This window comes from Euprymna scolopes, chromosome 15, assembly GCF_053919585.1.
Source record: "Euprymna scolopes isolate OS-2025 chromosome 15, ASM5391958v1, whole genome shotgun sequence".
Taxonomy (NCBI): domain Eukaryota; kingdom Metazoa; phylum Mollusca; class Cephalopoda; order Sepiida; family Sepiolidae; genus Euprymna; species Euprymna scolopes.
In genome coordinates this window covers 70,482,215-70,501,285 of record NC_136496.1, presented here as the reverse complement: position 1 = coordinate 70,501,285, position 19,071 = coordinate 70,482,215, and the positions used below count along the sequence as shown (strand labels likewise).

General features: G+C 31.2%; 1 protein-coding gene across 1 annotated transcript in view; it reads right to left on the bottom strand.

Moving 5' to 3' along the window:
- Positions 1-1,375: 1,375 nt before the first annotated feature.
- Positions 1,376-19,071, bottom strand: part of LOC145293880 (glycogen phosphorylase, brain form-like) — a 95,008-nt gene continuing 77,312 nt past the window's right edge. Inside the window, exons 14-17 of the mRNA XM_080140637.1 lie at positions 12,168-12,517; positions 11,225-11,359; positions 8,432-8,498; positions 1,376-2,357 (exon numbers count right to left, since the gene is read on the bottom strand). Of these exons, the coding sequence (XP_079996763.1) occupies positions 2,202-2,357; positions 8,432-8,498; positions 11,225-11,359; positions 12,168-12,517 (708 nt within the window). The 3' untranslated portion in view covers positions 1,376-2,201. The remainder of the gene's footprint in view (positions 2,358-8,431; positions 8,499-11,224; positions 11,360-12,167; positions 12,518-19,071) is intronic.

Genomic DNA, 19,071 nt, shown 5'->3' with positions numbered 1-19,071 from the left:
TTATAAAAAGTTTTCTTATTAAAAAAAAAATGTTTTCCATTAACAAAAATCCCAGAGCAACATTGACTTATAAAAAAAGAAAAGACACAACTATATAAGATTATAGCTGTCAACAATTTATATTTATTTAATTTTTTTTTTTTTTTTTTTTTTTTACATTTAGTGATTTGAGTAAAAAGGCTGTATACAAAAAAATAAAAGAAAAGTTTAAGAAAAGGAAAATGTCTGCCGTACAAACTGAGGTCCAGGATTTAAAATTTTTTTTCTTTTTCATTTTTGTGGACAGAGAAAAAAAAAAAGATTAAATACTTATTTACCCCTTTTTGTTTTTCTTTTCTTTAATACTCATAAATATTTCTTTTTAGTTATTTTTTCTCTATCTTATATGTTACGTAATAAATAAAGATTAAACACCAGCAGCAATAACAATTTAACATATAGAATTCAGAATCCTTATATAATAGGAATTTACATATATAAATATATATAAATTTAGACTTATTACAAGGTAAAAAAATTTGGTATATATATCCATCCTAATAGTGCTCAATACTAAAGTTATCAGTAGAGCGAGTCGATATGGATTGTTTGGCTTCTATTGACAAGTCTTTGCAACCAAAATTTGACTTGTCAATGTAAGAAAAACAATCCATTATATATATATATATATATATATATATATATATATATATATATATATATATATATATAATTAAACGTGGGAAGGAAAATAAAAATCATGATTGGATTTTTAATCTGCAGAGATATTTGAAATAGAAAAAAAAACAAAAAACTGAAAGAATTTAAAAACTTTTTTCTAGTAAGCTTTGGTAACTTGTTTGTAGCCACTACTAGTGGCATTGCTATATTGTGTACACATATAAAATCGCAAATATACACATTAATATTTCATCTCATAATAATCATTCGATTCTCCTTGCAATTCTCAAGTGAGACTGCTTTGGTTAGGTGTTATAGTGGTTTGAATAGAATCATGAAATATTAGCATATATATATATATATATATATATATATATACACACACACATATGTACACATTAACATATTAAGTACATATTTACAGTGTGTGTGTGTAATAAATATGTGTAATAAAAACAGATTTTCACAGTAACATTATTGAGTTCATAATCCTACTGTGAAAAAAAAAATGATATATACCTTTGGTACTATTTCATGTATATACATTTATTTTATAGTAATGCTCAATACACAAGTAGAGTTTAGTAGTAATATGAAAATGTATTTATAAAGCTACATAGAAACACTTGTTTTATTTCTGAGGGAAATCATAATGATGAGTTCCCTTGGAAATGAAACGCAAACATTTCTGCGTGGCTTATTTATAATAACTATATATATATATATATATATATATATATATATATATATATATATATATATTAGATAAGCGGAGTGAGCATTTTTTGCAAGATTTGTGAATACATTGTTGTACAACAAACTTAATTTTTCATGTGTTTTACAAAACAATGTTTTTCTTTTTTTTTATATTGATGATAAAAACAAGAAACAACATTGAAACATCAGTTAACGTTTTCGAAGAACACATGAAAACGATTAAAGAATTTGTTGCTGCTCTTATGCAACAAAACAGTCCTAAAAGAAGTTGTTTTTTTTTGTCTAGATATACTTTGATCTGTATTGAGCTTGTCAAAATTAACAGGGCAGTAAAAAATCAAACTTGCTTATCAAGGTACTCTCTGCGATGTAATTTCAGAATATATATATATTAGTTCAAATTGTGCTAAATTATCCAGAAAATATCAATATAAAAGTGTGATATTTATTTACATTTGTGTTACAAAAGATCAGAAAAACATCGGTACCATCGGTTTCAAGTCGAACACAAAGAGGACCAGTTTCTGGTCACCCATGTTGGACTCTCTTTGGCCTCTGTTTATATTTTTTCTGATCTTTTTTTAGCACAAATATATATACACATATACATTAGTAGCAGTATGAAGATATACTGATGGCAAGTAAGCTCCACAGAAACGTTTGTGTTTCATTCCTGATAAAAATCATAACTTAATATTGAGAGCTATTTTTAGCTAATACCAATCAGCAGGTGGAGGGGGGGAGGAGGATCGGGGCATGTGGTAGGGGGTTGGGAGAGGGCTGGGAGGGGCTTAGATGGGCATGTGTTTCATGGTGTTAAGTATTTACTCTAAGGGAGCATCAGCTGGTGGGGGGAGTTTGATATCAGAGGGCTCTACCCCCCAGATTTCACGCGCATACTGAGCAATTGTACGATCGCTGGAAAACTTGCCGGAGGCAGCAATGTTGTAAACGGCCTTTCTTGCCCATTCGGCAGGATTCTGAAGAACAAGAAAAAAGGTGAACCAAATTAAAACAAAGTCATTTTTTTTTTTTTTTTTAAATCATCACAAACATACAATGCAAGCAAGAAAAAAAAAAAAATTTGAACTACAGAAACTACAATAATTCATAAAATTCAAACAAAGTTAAATGATCAAACTAGCAGTCAATTATAGATCAAACTGATAGCAGCAGACTTGTAGTTTTAACCTTATTAATTTTAAATTTAAAAGAAAAGAAAGGCGGCTATATACAAATACCGAGCCGTGTGCGAAATGACGTCACAGTAAGGAAAAACAAAAAGACTATAAAAAAGGAGCGAGTGTATGTTCAGGACACTCGAGAGGACAGAAGTCAGCGAAAAAGAGGCACAATCACATTTTATTCAAGGAAAGTACCCGAAAATAAATGTAGTTAAAAAAAAAAATTTAAAAAAAGGGTTGAGTTTATTATTTGCCCTATGATCGAAAAATGATGGGATCGTTTTACCGCTCCAGTAGATATCTCACTGCTGATGCAATTCTCTACCTATATAAAAGCCAGGTACGTCCAAGGATGGAGTACTGTTGCCACATCTGGGCAGGATAAGCTGCTAGAAGCAGCTTATCCTGCCTTGACAGAGTTCAAAATAGACTTTGTAGCATAGTATGGGATGCCCTTTTCTCTTCGCTGCAACCTTTTTCCCCTGAGAAGAGATGCTGCGAGCCTGTCCCAGCTTTATCATTATTTTCATGGCAATTTCTCATCTGAGCTCCAATCTATGGTCCCCCCCTCGTCAAAACTTGTCTAGCCAAAACCACTATCAATAATTTCGCACACTCTTTATCTGGTCCTAAACCTAAATGTAGATTCCTGAACAAAGCTTCTTTCTTAGAGCTGCACGCCTGTGGAACTCTCTTTTGTTTGCTTGCTTTCCAGCTGACTACAATTTGATTGTCTTCAAGTCCAATGTAAACAAGTTCTTGATGAACCATCCCTCTAAGTAATCCAATTTACAAAATTTCCACTACTTATGTATACCCATTAACCCTTATCCTCGAGTGACTTCCGGGCCTTGATAAGTGGTGGCTCCTTTGTAAAAAAAAAAAAAATTGTTCCTTGTGACATATTCTACTACAATGTGTTGGGTCTACATGTTAAAAGGTGTGTAACTTTACATATCACTAATATATATATGCATATATCACAATAGAAAAATGCTAGCATGAAAAGTAGTATGGTTAAGCTTAAACATGGAAAAGTAAAGGACTAGTTGTTAACACTGGAAAAGAAAAGGACTAGATATTCTAGTAAAAAATATAATCAATTTATAACTTAAAATATTGCAGCATTAAGAATTGATTATATAATGTTATAAATTGAATTTTAAAAAAATCTTAATGCTGCAATATTTTAAGTTATAAATTATATTTTTTACTAGAATATCTTGTTCTTTTCTTTTCCATGTTTAAACTTAACCATATTACTTTTCATACTGGCATTTTTCTATTGTAATCCATGATTTTTCCAGGCTTCCAATAAACTTGTTCTTTGTTTACTTTCAGTCTTATTTTTTTTGCCTCCATAAACACAGATGTAACAACAATGTACAGCACTCGTCTGCTTTCAATAAAATCCCTCCAATTATCTTCCTTTCATGCTTTCATTAGTGAATTAGTGGCAACAGTAGTCGCTGAAGTGATACGGTTGCTATAGAAACCAGTCATAAAAAGTGTTGCTCACCTCCTTACATATTTTTATGATTTTGAACACCAGAAAGTTCATCATAACTTTTGTTTTACTGAACGAAAATTGAAATTTTTTTTTCACAATATAGCTGAGAAGGTGATCTATAAACTGTAATAATTGTTTGAAATTTGGTCGAAAAATGAGTGAGTGGTGAAGCTTTAAAGCAGTTCTAAATGACTAAAACTGCTACTTAACCATATGTTCAAATACAGTAGTGTTTGAATGATATATATTTAAAAAGTTGGACCTAAATAGCATATGAGCTGACACATCAAACTTTGATTTTGACTAGCCAGTTTTCAGTTGTTATTGCCATACAAAGTTATTGGCACAATAAAAATGTAATTTGCTACAGTATTCTGTGAATCTTGCACGTTTGTTTGTTAGTGCAGTTTTATTAAATATGTACGACCAAAATTATTCCTGATCATTGTACGACTGACTACTCTTGCTGTTTGTCATATAGAAACAACATGTAAAGTTGCTAGAATCAGCAGGGCTGAATCGGACAATTTAGTCGTGCTAGATTTTGATCGTACATAAGGGGGTTTACTATAATTGTACGATTATTTGCTCCTGCTGCTGTTTTGCTATTAAAGCAACTTTTACTCTGAGCAGCTACTGGGTTGTCATAAAAATCTGTTGTTGTTTAATAATACAACATTTTTATAAACAATAAAATGAATTTGCTCACAAATTTCAATTGAGAGGTTATTTTTGGAAAATATATTTTTAGATTCATATAAAAAAATATTTACAAAAAATATTCATTTTTTCAATTCCGTGTGATACTTTTTCCGTTCAAAATTTTTGTAACAAAAAAAAAAAAAAGGTCGTGCCTTGGTTTTACTAATTAGGTACAACTAAAAATTAAACACGATTTTATGTATGCTTAATGAAAGCCTGAGACAATTATTTTGCACATTCTATTGACATAAAATAATTGTCTCAGTCATTAAGGGTTTAATTAGTCAAAGCAACTTCGTCACAGGTGATTTACTCAGCTCGTCAGCGCAAAAAAATCTTGTATTATTACAATAAACAATAAAATGAATTCAAGTTTCAGTCGAGGTTATTTTTGGTAAATATCTTTTTAGCTTCATACCTAAAAATATTTGCAAAAAACTATTTTTTTAAAATATTCTCTTCTGAGTAAATTCATTTTGTTGTTTATTGCAAGATTGTTTTACGATATTTTATGTTGATGGACCCAGTTGATTGCCTGCGTCAAAGTCAGCAGCAGTGTTAATTAGTTGTACAATGATCGTACATATTTACTAAAACCCTTTGTTAGTGCATACTGAATAATGTCACAAAGAAATGACGTTATCCACTAAAAACAAGCCAAAAACATTGAGAAGAGACCCTTAATGACACAATAAATACTGAACTAATCTCTCCAGTAGATGTCTCACTGCTGATGCAATTCTCCACCTGTGTAAGAGCCAAGTACATCCTAGGCCGGAGTACTGTTACCAATTCTGGGCAAGAACTGCTAAAAGCATCTTATCCTGCCTTCACAGAGTTCAAAAGCGACTTTGTAGCCTAGTAGGTGATGCCCTTTTCTCTTCTCTGCAACCTTTTTTCCACAGAAGAAACGTTGCGAGCCAGTCTCCACTCTATCATTATTTTCATGGCAAGTGCTCATCTGAGCTACAACCTATCCCCCCCCTCACCTTGCCAAACTTTCACAAAAACCACTTGTCTAGCTGAAATCACTATCAATAATAATTTTCCTCCATTCTTTATCTATGACTAAACTCAAATGTGGATTCCATGAACAAAGTTTCTTTCTTAGAATTGCTTACCTCTGGAACTGTTCCATTTCCCTGCTTTCTAGCTGACTACAATATGGTTGTCTTCAAGTCCAACATAAACAAGTTCTTGATGAGCCGTTCCCCTTAAGTAATCCAATTTACCAAATTTACACTTCTAACGATTACTATGACATTGTCCCTTTGACCACTGTACACTTATTAACCCTTATCCTCAGGTGGCCTCGATAAGTGGTCAATCCATTGAAAGAGGAGACTATTCATTAAAACAGATATATATATATATATATATATATATATTACCACAATCAAAAAATGCTGCAGATCACAAAACCATGAATGTTGCAGACAGGAAGTCCTAGACTCAAGTTTTGCTCCTTTGGGATCATCAGTAGAACATATTGAAACTCAGTATGTGAGACGAGTACCCTGCCACTCGAACCACATACAAGAAAGTCTGCATAGATCAAGCAAACCATGGAAAAGTCTGACTGTGGAATATACTTACTTCTCAACAAGAAGTGTAGTCATCTAACTTATTAAGAACCCAGGCCGATTTCTCACAAATAGGATTTTTTACACTCACTGAGATGATGTCATCCAACGAGCTAATCCCGCAAGCAAATTAACATAAGATTTCTTTTGAATGTGAGATGATATATAATTATTTCTATGACCAAATATTTTTTGATTGTGGAAATAATTATTTACCATCTCTTATTCAAAAAGTCTAATATACACAGCTCTAATACACCAAAGAAGGCTGAAGGAACAGCTTCAAATTTTGTTCTTTTAAGAAAAAATTTTTTTTTAAAGACATTTTGTATTTTTTGATGTCAACAACTAAGAAATAACGAAAAGATATAAAAGTGTTGGGACAATCAGCATCAAGAATCAGATCATTTTTCTGTATTGAAATCAGTATTGGAAAAATTTGAACCTATTTCTCAATGCTAAAAACTCTTAATGTTTTGTTTACTGGTACTAATGATAAAATAATAAATCGTTTTTTATTTTAAACTACCAGTAAAACTAAAATTTATAGATCACTCCTTTTCCAAGCATAGTTTTTTTTATATTTTCAAAAATATAGATACACATTGCATACATTATGGTAAAATGAAAAAAGAATAAACGACACCTCTGTAGCTTATTATTTTGAGGTTTTAAATGTGTATCAAACTACCAAACTTAATATTTATCTACTTATATGAATAAATGTTCATATCTATTTATGAATATATCAGACTTTTTAGCCTGTTAGAACTGGGCAAAGTTATATCTTGTTAACTTAGAATGAGTGCTTTATGCTAAATTGATGGTTGAATATGGTTAAATTTGAGCTCATTGTTGCATTAAATAATAATCCATATTAATCACTAACCATGTATCGAATAGATACCATAATACTTAGTTTATTGCACCTTATCATAAAGGGCCATACAAAATTTCAGCCAAATCGGCCCAGTAGTTTCTGAAAAAAATTTTTAATGCAAATGTGGTATTGTCAGGACTAATCCCTATTAATCCCTAAGTGTGCATTGAATAGATATCATAATTTTTAGTTTGCTGTACCTTATCATAACAAAAGATCATACAAAATTTTAGTCAGATCGACTCAGTAGTTTCCAAGAAAAACTCAGAATGGACAGACAGGCAAAAGAATATTATATGGATGTTAATGTTTATTTGGTGCAACTTTACTGTAGTGTTTTTGAAAAAAAAGTATTTCAGAGAACAACATTATTACATACTAATGTGTCATGCCGAAATTAGTATAAATTCCAAAAATTATGAAAAATGGTCGAGTACAAAAATAATAAATAAAAACAGAATTTTCCGAAATTGCTATTTCACTGTAAATTAACCATTTAGAAGATCTAAATTGAGGGGAGATAACTGCGTTCTACTGCAGGTGAGAGATCTGCAGGGGAAGATAACTGCATTCCAATTGCAGGGAGATAACTGCATTCTACTTTCAGGTCGGTCATCTTGCTTCTGAACACTTTTTCCGAAAATTAGCTTTAGCACATCTTCTAGTCAACTATTTTTCGTAATTTCTTGAATTTATAGTACATTCAACATGACATGTAAGTACGTAATAATGTTTCCCCCAGAAATACCTTTGTTTGAAATTACACACAATTAGGTCGGACGACACATTAAAGTAAAGTTGCACTGTTTATTTATATGAATAAATGCCAGAATTTTTGTCTCATGTTTACAAGAAACTTATGAATGAAATGTTTATTATTTAAAATTTGGTTTCAAGTAGTGAACTTTGGGAAACAATAGCGAACTGGCAAAGTCAGATAAAGGCTCTACAAATACTAAACTTCAGTCAATCAGAAAAAAGTCACCCTGGGAGTCAAACATTTGTTAGCATTGGCTACGCAAGTGGGAATCCAAGCCCCCCTCCACCCCCCCCCCAACTTGTCACACGAACCTATGTTAATCACAACATAGATGTTCAACTCAAAGGAAGTCTTTAAATTTGAATTTTTCAAACTATTGTTGTACAAATGCTTAAAAAAAAACAAAAATAAACAAACTTGTAGACTGTTTCTTACCCGGAAGAGTGCATCCACTTTGGCTTGGCATTTGACATAGCTGTCAAAGTCAGCACACAGCATGTAACTGCAAAAAAAAAAAAAAAAAAAAGATATATATATATATATATATATATATATATACGCCAGTAAAAACTTATCTAACATATCAAGTTATTATATGCGATTTTAAAAAGTTGGGCCTAAACAGCATATAAGCTGACATATCAAACTGATTCTAACTTGCCAGTTTTCAGTTGTTCTTGCTGTAAAAACTTATTGGCACAATAAAATGTACTTTTGCTAAAAATTACATAGTCCTATCCAGACAATTGATAATATGGTAATTTTTTTTTTTTTTTAACTTATGACTTTTTAAAACAATATCAGCAAGGGGAATAACTCATTTTTAATTGAAGAATATAAAGAGAGTTGTCTTTCTTGCAACTAAAATTTTAATCATTTAGCATTAAATATCGGGCCACTTGAAATATATTTGTCAAGGTTATTTAGTTTGGTAGACAAGCCTTAAATCTATAGGGATACAATTACTGCACGTGAAGATAATTTAGTTTGCTGATAAAGAGCTGTCTGATTATGCGATTCTTATCCATCATGAAAAAAGATGGCTGCTATCATCAAAACCAAAGAAGAAGAAAGTGAACCACGCTGTTTCTGCTGAGAATAATAGCTACTGTAGTCATGATAGAGAGATGTCACTTTCCATTGAGCAACTACTAATGGGTTAATGACAGAGGCAAATAGATGTTTCTGTTGACAAAAGATGACCAACAATCTGTGAGGATTGAAGAATATTTAATACAAAGATATATAATATAGATGTTAATGTAAGCAGTTTATCTTTCTCCTCCCTTCTTAAAAGGTGGGGGGAGGGGGGATTTATTACTGGTTTTTTGAAACAACTTATAAAGGAGTACCGAGGAGATTATGCAGAATATTTTTTTAGGAGAGTAGAAAGTGGACCTTGGGTTTACCTTCGGCAGCCTTGTAACTTTTGCTTATTTTGTCCTCACATTTCATGAGTGATGTTTCTGACAAAAGAGGAAGAATTGCTGTTTTCTAGGTCAGTATCTATCCCTTTAACACTTATCATTGATTGTTTTTTTTAACTTGAAGTGATATTTTTTTAGCTCCTTACATCAAGAGGCTTCATACCTTGTCTGAAGTGATTTCCATTAAAAAGAAGCTGGTCAAAAGTGTCATTTTGGGGGTTCTGGTCTTCTCTGCTCATTAAAATTAACCTTTTGCCATATTCTGCTCCTTTTGAGAGGCAAATAAATCGTTTCAATTTGCTGACAGAGAAAATGTCTTCCTGTGACACTGCCCTACTCTATTTCATGGATTAGAAATTTCGGGCATTTTTAATAATAAACCGCAAAAGTGGTCAATAAATAAATATATAACAAATAAATGTTACCAAAAACAAGATAAGTTACTCTTCTACCTACTTACATAAGTGATTTTTGAGGTTCCAAAACTAACAGCCTGATGCCGACCATCTTGTTGCCATTTTTAGCACTTGGTACTACTCACATTTCAAACTTAAATGCTTTAAAATAAGTTAAAACACCAAAAACTTATTCAGGTAGGTAGAAGAGTAACTTATCTTGCATTTAGTAAAATTTATTTGTTATATATTTGTTTTTTTTACCCTTTTTTTTGTCTATAGTAATAAATACCTGAACATTTCATCTGAGGTAAACATATACAATGTCTGCATTAGGGACTCAAAGGCTCTACAAATTATTTTGTTTAGAATCACCAAGAATTCACAAATTTGTGGATTCCTGTTCCAGCAGTAGCAGCAACAAAAGAGAAATGGATGTCTGTAAAATATTCAATGTTTATTGGTTGAAATACTGATTGATTAATTATATTGAAATAGTCAATCTCGATTCAGTACAAATACTGGACTTCAATTAATCAAAAAGAGTCACTCTGGGAGCCAAGTACCCGTTAGCATTGGTAACACAAGTGGGAATTTAAACACTCCTAACTTGTCACACGAACCTATGTCAGTCACAACATTGTATTATCAAGTGCTACACAGACTCCTTGCAGGCAAAATTAATCTAGTTTTAGTCGCTTAGCTACAGAGATCTCAATAAACAAGACAAGACAGTAATGACCTTCCTGATCAAATTATGGTGAAGATGGGTATATTTGCTGATGTCATCACGCTGTACAACAGGGGAAAAATGAATATGCACATACTCAAGGTAATGGCTGAAGTTTTAGAAAATGATATTCAATCTGTAGTGGAATGGGGACATAAATGAATGGTAACATTTGATGCTACTAAAACTAAGCTTCTTTCCTTCAACCATCGCAAGAAACCTTTTTAACCACCAAATGCCATGGCTAATAACACTAGCTGAGAATTCATCATTCAAATTGCTCAGCCTAACTTTCACAGGAAACATCAACTGAAACAAATATATTGAGGACAGTTTTGCCATGTGGAAGGAAAAGATTGAATCTGAAAGCTTGCGTGTCAACATGAAAAAAAGACAAAAGTTATTCACTGTACGTTTGGTTTGAATGAACAAGAGAAATCTGGTAGATGGCCTTGTGAAGTCTGCTACAAAGGAGTTGGTAATCATTCCATCTACTATTCTCCAGAATTGCACCGAGTTCACAAGTAATGCTCAGTTTGAATTTACATGCCTGCCTTAGTCTGAGAATGTGATGGTGCTATAAATTGGTGCTGCTCAGGGGGGGGGGGAGTATAACAAACGAAATATGATAGACATTTTAGGGGGATCATTTGATCAATAAGTGATTATTACTTACGTGTCATGGTGAGTCAAAGTGTTATAAATATCCGTGAATAGACCTGGCTCATGGGGGCAGAAGAAGTTGCTACGGATCTGATCAAGGATCTGACCCAGTTCAGGACAATTTGCAATGTAAGAGTGAGGATTATAACTGAAAGAAAAAAAAAAAATGAATTCAAAAATTTAATTGCATTTTTTTTTTACAAGCATTGCTTGAATGGGTTATACAAAATGTGGTGACAAAGTTTTAATTTTTATACTAATGGCTGTACACTTACTAAGATTATAAGCTACTTGAGGATTAGAGTTTAGTTGAATACCTACAGAGGGGAATTATGGATAGGTGAGAATTATGAGTATGTGCGTGTGAGAATTTGTATTTATTAAAAGAAAATATTTTTTATATCCAGTAAAAAAGCAAATCTGTCTCAACAAAATCTTAGATGGATTTTTACAAAAGAAAAATGACTCAAAGGAAATGAATAAAAAGAAATGATAAGAAAAGAAAAGAAATGAATAAAAAAAATAAAGAAAAAGATATGAATAAAAAAAATGAATTAAAAAATAAAATGAATAAAAAAGAATAAATAAATGAATACAAAAATAGTTATTTATCTCCTCAGGAGGAAAGAGAAGAGATCATGTGAGGATTGTAATAAAGAAATGTAAAAACAAAAGATGAACAAATAAAAATGTAAAAAATATAAATAAATGAAATTTAAAAAGGAACGAATAAAATAAATTTAAAAAATGAACAAATTAAAGAAAAAATGATTGAGTGAAAAAAAAAAAAAATGAATGAAAGAAATTAAAAAAAGAAAAACAAAAAATAAAAAATTAAAATTAAAAAAGAAATAAAACAAAGAAAAAATAAATGAGAGAAAGAAATGAAAGAATTACAAAAACAAAAAAATAGGAAAGAAAAGAACCCAAAATATACAAAGATTTAATTTCCATACCCTTTCCTCCTAAGATCCTCGACTTCCTCAACAGTCATACCAAAAATGAAAATGTTCTCTGGTCCCATTTCTTCTGCCATCTCCACGTTGGCACCATCAAGAGTTCCAATGGTGAGGCCACCATTCAATTGGAATTTCATGTTACCAGTACCAGAAGCTTCAGTTCCAGCAGTGGAGATCTGTTCGCTAAGGTCAGCAGCTGGCATAATGCGCTCAGCCAGAGAAACTCGGTAATTTTCCAGGAAAACTACCTTCAGTTTATCCCCAATGATAGGATCGTTGTTGATAATGTTACCCACGGCAGTAATAAGCTTGATGATCAGCTTAGCCATGTGGTAGCCGGGGGCAGCCTGTAAAGAAGAAAGTAAAAACGGAAGAAAAGAATTTCATTAGGAAAAGACTGAACAAGGAAGATCCAACTTTTCAAGAACCGTCAAGAAGAATGGATGGTTGATATGTATTCCTTTAAGTGGTTAGCTGCTATCAGCTTGATCTGTAATTGACTGCTAGTTTGATTGCATGTGACTTTTTCCTCTAAGAGATAGGAAAGAATCCCTGGAAATAGTTTTTGAATAAGTGAGCTATTCTGTGATAGTTATCATAGACGGTTCTAAGACACTCCTTGAACAAAGGAATAAGAAATGCTCATGTCAATCCTGTGGTGTACTTTCAACCTAAGCGTCTATGTACAGTATTTATTCAAACATACTTAAGGCCTTTTAGACTACAACTATTGTTTTGTATTTTATTGTTGTTGTTGTTATTTTACACTTTTTAACTCCAAACAAGGTGTATTGCTTCTTGGAATGTAAACGATTACTAATTGGAATTGTGTCTAAAGGGGACTGTGGAGAGTTAAGCAGCGAGATGTTTGTTTATATTACATTTAAATTTCTGCAGACAGGGAAGCAGGAAATAGGAGGGAATTTAAAAATCTAGCAGTCTAAGGAAAAAAAACTATTAGAGTAGAAGTTTTTCGGAATCTAAGGACCTCAACATTGAAGGGGTGGAATTTGCTGCTTATCGGGTTAGTCAGGAGTATATATGTCGAGGGGGCACAAGTGCTAGGAGTTCATCAGAGCACATATCATTAAAGTACTTGTAAAACAGACACAGAGATGCAACATTACATTGATGGGACAGAGGTTGGAGCTTGGCCGATAGTGCAGGACCTACTAAATTTTTTTTTGGACACTGTCTAAGAGCGATTCATTGATCATTTAAAGAGGAGCTGATTGAATTAATCCATGAAGCAACATTCAATGGTCAATTCAAAAGTTCATTAAAATGCTTTCTCCTGCAATCATGCAATATTTAACTTTAATACTTAACTGCAATCAGCTTGATCTATAATTGACTGCTAGTTTGATTGTTTAAATTTTAATTATCTTTATAGTTTTTGTACTTAATTGCTTGTTCTGGATGTTTGTTTTAATCAATAGTCATAAACATACAACACAAGCACTAAAAGCATTTAAATTACAGAAACTAGAATGATACATAAAATTAAAAGTTAAAAAATGTCAAATAATCAAACTGGCATTCAATTACAGATCAAACTGACAGCAACCAATCATTAAAGTTTCATTTCACACTTTGTTTTAACTAAGAATTGAACATGCCTAGTCAAGGGGCTGTTATACGAAATATTGGCCACAAGATGTTAAAAGAAATAAACATATCTGACAACATAATCCTGGCATTGTCATCTTTGCTTTTCTACTTATAAATATATCTACATGTTCACACATCAATATCTAATGCCAAATTAATACATTTTGACAGCTTCTAACATACATTATATATATATATTCAAAATTCGTGCCAACCACTCAAGCACATCAATTTCAGACTATCACAATCGTCAATAACATTGGCTTTATACTTTTCTTTTATTCATTTTAAAAAAAAAAAATTAAAAAAATAAAAATCGGTGTTTATGCACTTATGTTATTATGCTATTTTTTAAACAGTATTTTCAAGTTAAATCCAAGTTTGACAATATCTTTTTTTATTGAATTTTTAGATGGAAGTACAGAATAATTACAAAACACCCTCCTCTCCCCGTGTTAAAAATGGCTTCCAAAATAATAATGTTATTATTTCAGCACGGAAACATAAGTACCAAAAAATTATTTGGGTTTGTAAAATTTTCAAATTAACCTCATGAAATAATGCTTTCAAATACATAGCCAAGCTTCTTATATAATATATATATATATATATATATATATATATATATATATATATATATATATATATATTGTAGTTATGTTCAAATAATAAATTTTTGTTTTGAAAAATTATTTTTCTGAATGAAATTTAAACCTAAATTTTTAATTTGCTTTATCTAGTTTATTGAGTAATTTTATTTGGCTGAAATTGTCTTATATAAAAATATTACCTCCCAAAAATATTTTGTAAGACTTGATATCACCAGATTCATTAATCTGTGATTTAATTCATCTCATTATTCTGAGATATATGTATGAAACAGGCTGACCCTGTTCTATTTCAGAAATGGAAAAATCGTTGGAAATTCACAAAAGAAGGCGAGGGGGGGCATAGCTTTGATAAAAAGAGTAAGATTTTTATTTTTATAACGTCATATAGTTGTTAATATATTTAATAAGATATGATGCAATTCATATTCTTTTTGGAACAAGTATGTCCATAAAGTTCACCTATGAAAGAGAAAATAATCACTCATTACCTTTTCTAGACATACTTATGATAAAATCCAATAATAAACTATCCTTCACAGTTCACTGCAAGACTACACACAAAATGACTACATACATTTCTACTCCCACTATAATTACAAAATAAAATCAAGTATGATAATTGGTTTCTCTCTATGTGCATTCAGAATTTGCAACCCAGAATATCTGGACGAAGAATTCAATACCTCACAAACACTTTGCACCTCACAAACACTCTTGCAATATCCCACATATTTTATATTAAATGCTAAGAAAAAAACACAAATATTATTCAGGATAAATAAGCAAAAATCATATACACCAGACATTTCTCTCATAAACAGACATCTTCTTTCACCTACACACACCAATAATACAATAATTTGCAACACACTAAATAAACTAGGAATTCCAATCATACAACCACATCACAAACTATAAAACAAGCATTAAAAAAAAAATATCTCCAAAACAAACTAATTTCCAATGCAGGCATATACGCTGTGTTCCTTGCTAAAATTGCCATCATATATAAGTTGATGAAACCCAACGTAGATTAGAGAAAAGGCTCGATAAACATAAAAGAGATATAAGAAATAGCAATACTCTCAATGCATTATTCTCTCATTCATTAGAGAATAATCATACTTTTGACTTCAAATAAGCAAAAATAGTTCAATTTATTTAAAACTAGCATGGATGCCCGGCGATGCCCGGGTGTTTGGAGGTGTGTGTTGAGCAAAAAAAAAAAGGTGGTAGTAGGAAGGCAGGCTCGAATCCGTACCGCGAAGGAGGAAAAGAACGAGAAAAAAACATGACGTCTTTGCTATTATGACCACTGCCAAACCGGAAGTGACATAGGTTTAAATTAAGGCTAGACAATCGAAAAGAGGGGATGATTTTCGAAAATATCTCCCTGTAGAAAAGTGCCCAGTTGAGGGTGAAGAAATTAATGTTTTTAGCCTATTTTTTGGTATTTGTTGTCTGAAGGGTCAAGCTTCAAAACGATACTGATCTTGTGAAAATCCATCGCCTCTGTCGAAAGTTTTAGGCAGACATGCAAATATACATACATACATTTATATATTGGTAGCTCAAATTTTCGACCCAAACTGATTAAAAAGCTTGCCCTATCTCTGAATACCCTTTATGTAAAATTTCAAATGTTTAGACCAGAAATTGTCAGTAAATTTGGCATAGATCGCAGAGGTCAAATTTTTTAAAACTTTGACTCCTATTATGACCCCCTTAACATTTATTATTTTGAGCTCACATCAAGTTATTAAGTTAGATCCATGTTCAAGGAACCTATATCTAAAATTTCAATTGTTTAGACACAAAATTGGCGGAGGAGTTTGGTAGAGTTCTCAAAGATAAAATTGTTGAACTTTGAGCCCTTAACAGCTCAATTTCTGGCCGAAAATGGATTACAAAGATTTTCTCAAATCTCCATACCCTGTATATCAAATTTCAAGTCTGTAGACTGAAAATTTAGAGTTGTGTTGGGAAATATACACAGACAGACAATTTAACTTTTATAGATATAGAGATAAACCACAACGGAGACTTCTTGAATCAGCGTTTATTGCAAATTCAAGCAGAATTAAACAACGTGGAAGTTTCTATAATGTATTGCTATTAATAAGTAAGCTTCTATTAAAAGAACATAATTTAATTTTAGACATAGGTTAACTCTCTCACACCATAGAAAACACCTCCTATAATAATACATATAATCTGTCAATAAATTACATGACAAAAATACACTCATTTCATTTCAGTTACACATCCATAGTTGAATTATAACGGACATATTTGTTCCATAAAGAATATGAATTGCATAACATCTTTTTAAATATATTAACGGCTATATGACATTATAAAAAAAAAAAAAAAGATCTTACTCTCTTTCACAATGCTATGTCACCCCCCTTCTTTTTTTTTTTTTGAATTTCCAACGACCTTTTCCATTTCTGAAATGTAACAGGGTCATACATTTCATTACATCAAAAATATATTTTCAAATATTAGTACTGGTGTTTTGTTTTCTTAATTTCATTTCATCCAGAAGAAGTCTTGCAATAAAGACGAAATATTGCTGAACACATAAATTGGTTTGTTTCTTTTTTCTCTATTTTGTTGGAATACTATTTCCATTATTCTCATCATATATATATATATATATATATATATATATATATATATATATATATATATATACTAGCAGTTCAGCCTGACTTTGCTTGGGCTCTATGTAATGTTCATAACTTTATGCGCATATGTATATATCAAAAAGTATGCATATGTAAGGTAATGCCTTTCTATATAATAGGCGTCCTTAACTACCATAGAGAAAAGTTGGTAGAGGCCGCAGAGGTAAAATTTTTAAAAACTTTTACTCCAATTTTAACTCTTAACATTTATTTTAGGCTCAAATCAAATTAAAAAGTTTGATCCATGTCCAAGTAACCTACATCTAAAATTTCAAGTGTTTACACCCAAAATTGGAGGAGGAGATTGGTAAAATCTGAAAAAGTCAACTCTTAACTTTGACCTCTTGGCAGCCAAATTTTTGCCCAAAACTTGATTAAAAAGCTTGCGGCATGTCTGAATACTCTTTATGTAAAATTTAAAATGTTTAAACCCAAAATTGACTGAATAGTTTGCTAGAAACCATAAAGGTCAAATCTTTTGAAATTTGACCCCTTGGAAGCCAAATTTTCAGAAAAAAAAAAAAAAAAACGATTAAAAAGCTTGCCTTATGTCTGAATACAGTTTATGTAAAATTTCAAATATTTAGACCAAAAATTGGCTGAGTAATTTAGTAGAGACCACAGAGGTCAAATTATTTTTTAACTTTGATCCCAATTATTACCCTTAACATTTATTGTTTTGGGCTCAAACCAAATTAAAAAGTTTAATCCATCTCCAAGTAACCTATATCTAAAATTCAAGTGTTTAGACCCAAAATTGGCGGAGGAGTTTGAAAGAGTTTTCAAAGGTCAACTCTTTCAACTTTGACCCCTTAACAGCCAAATTTCTGGCCGAAAACGGATTCAAAAGATTTTCCCAAATCTCAATACCCCTTATGTCAAATCTCGAGTCTGTAGACTGAAAATTGACAGAGTTATTTATACAGTTTGATCCATGTTCAAGTAACCTACATTTTATTTTGATTTGAGACCAAAACAATAAATGTTAAGGGGGTCAAAGTTTTAAAAAAATTACCTCTACAGTTTCTACCAAATTATTCAGACAATTTCTGGTCTAAACATTCTAAATTTTTATAGAAAGTGTATTCACACATAAGGCAAGTTATGAACAGTACATAGGGCCTGAGCAAAGCCAGGCTGAACTGCTAGTATATATATAATTTTTTATAAATAAATATTGAATATTTTTACCTAGAGAAACTAGTGTCTCATGCTTAGCCAATCAGCAGTATAGGAAGAAAAGAATTCAAACCCAGTCTCAAAGTCACCTTTGACTCTGTGACTTAGTATTCAACATTTAATCTAAAAAGAATTCTTACAGAAAAGGGAAGAGAATTATGTTCTTTATATAATATCAAGTCCAAAAAACAAATACAGGAAGCTAATCAGATAATGTTCAATAGCAAACATTGGAATACTGTGTTACACTAAAGTTGACAGCTTATTTTATCTCTCTTAAAGAGACCTAATCCTAATTGCTTGATGTAGAATAATATATATATATATATATATAACTATTTAATTTACTTACATAAAATTAATATACAAAAGTATAGATTTATGCGTAAACTTTAAGTATTTACTTCAAAAGTGCTCAATACGTAGGTAGAGCTAGTTAGTAACCTGCATTGTTATAGCCTTCTTAATACTCTATATTTATTTTCTCTTATATATATATATATATATATATATATATATATATATATAAGAGAAAGATATTTTGCTTGAAGCATTGCTGGTAAATAAATATAGAGTATTAAAAATGCTATAACAATGCAGGAAACTGGTTGTTGAAATGATGTGACATATGGACAAATGAAAGAAGGTCTTGTAGACTTTTTTATCTTCATATATCCATTTATTTTCCCAGGAAAATCACAAATTTAAATCAGTAAATATGGACTTACTGTTTGAGATAACGGGGATGGTGGAAGTCTTTACTATTTCAAGAATATCATTTATTTTTCAAAAAAAAAAATGTTGTCAAAA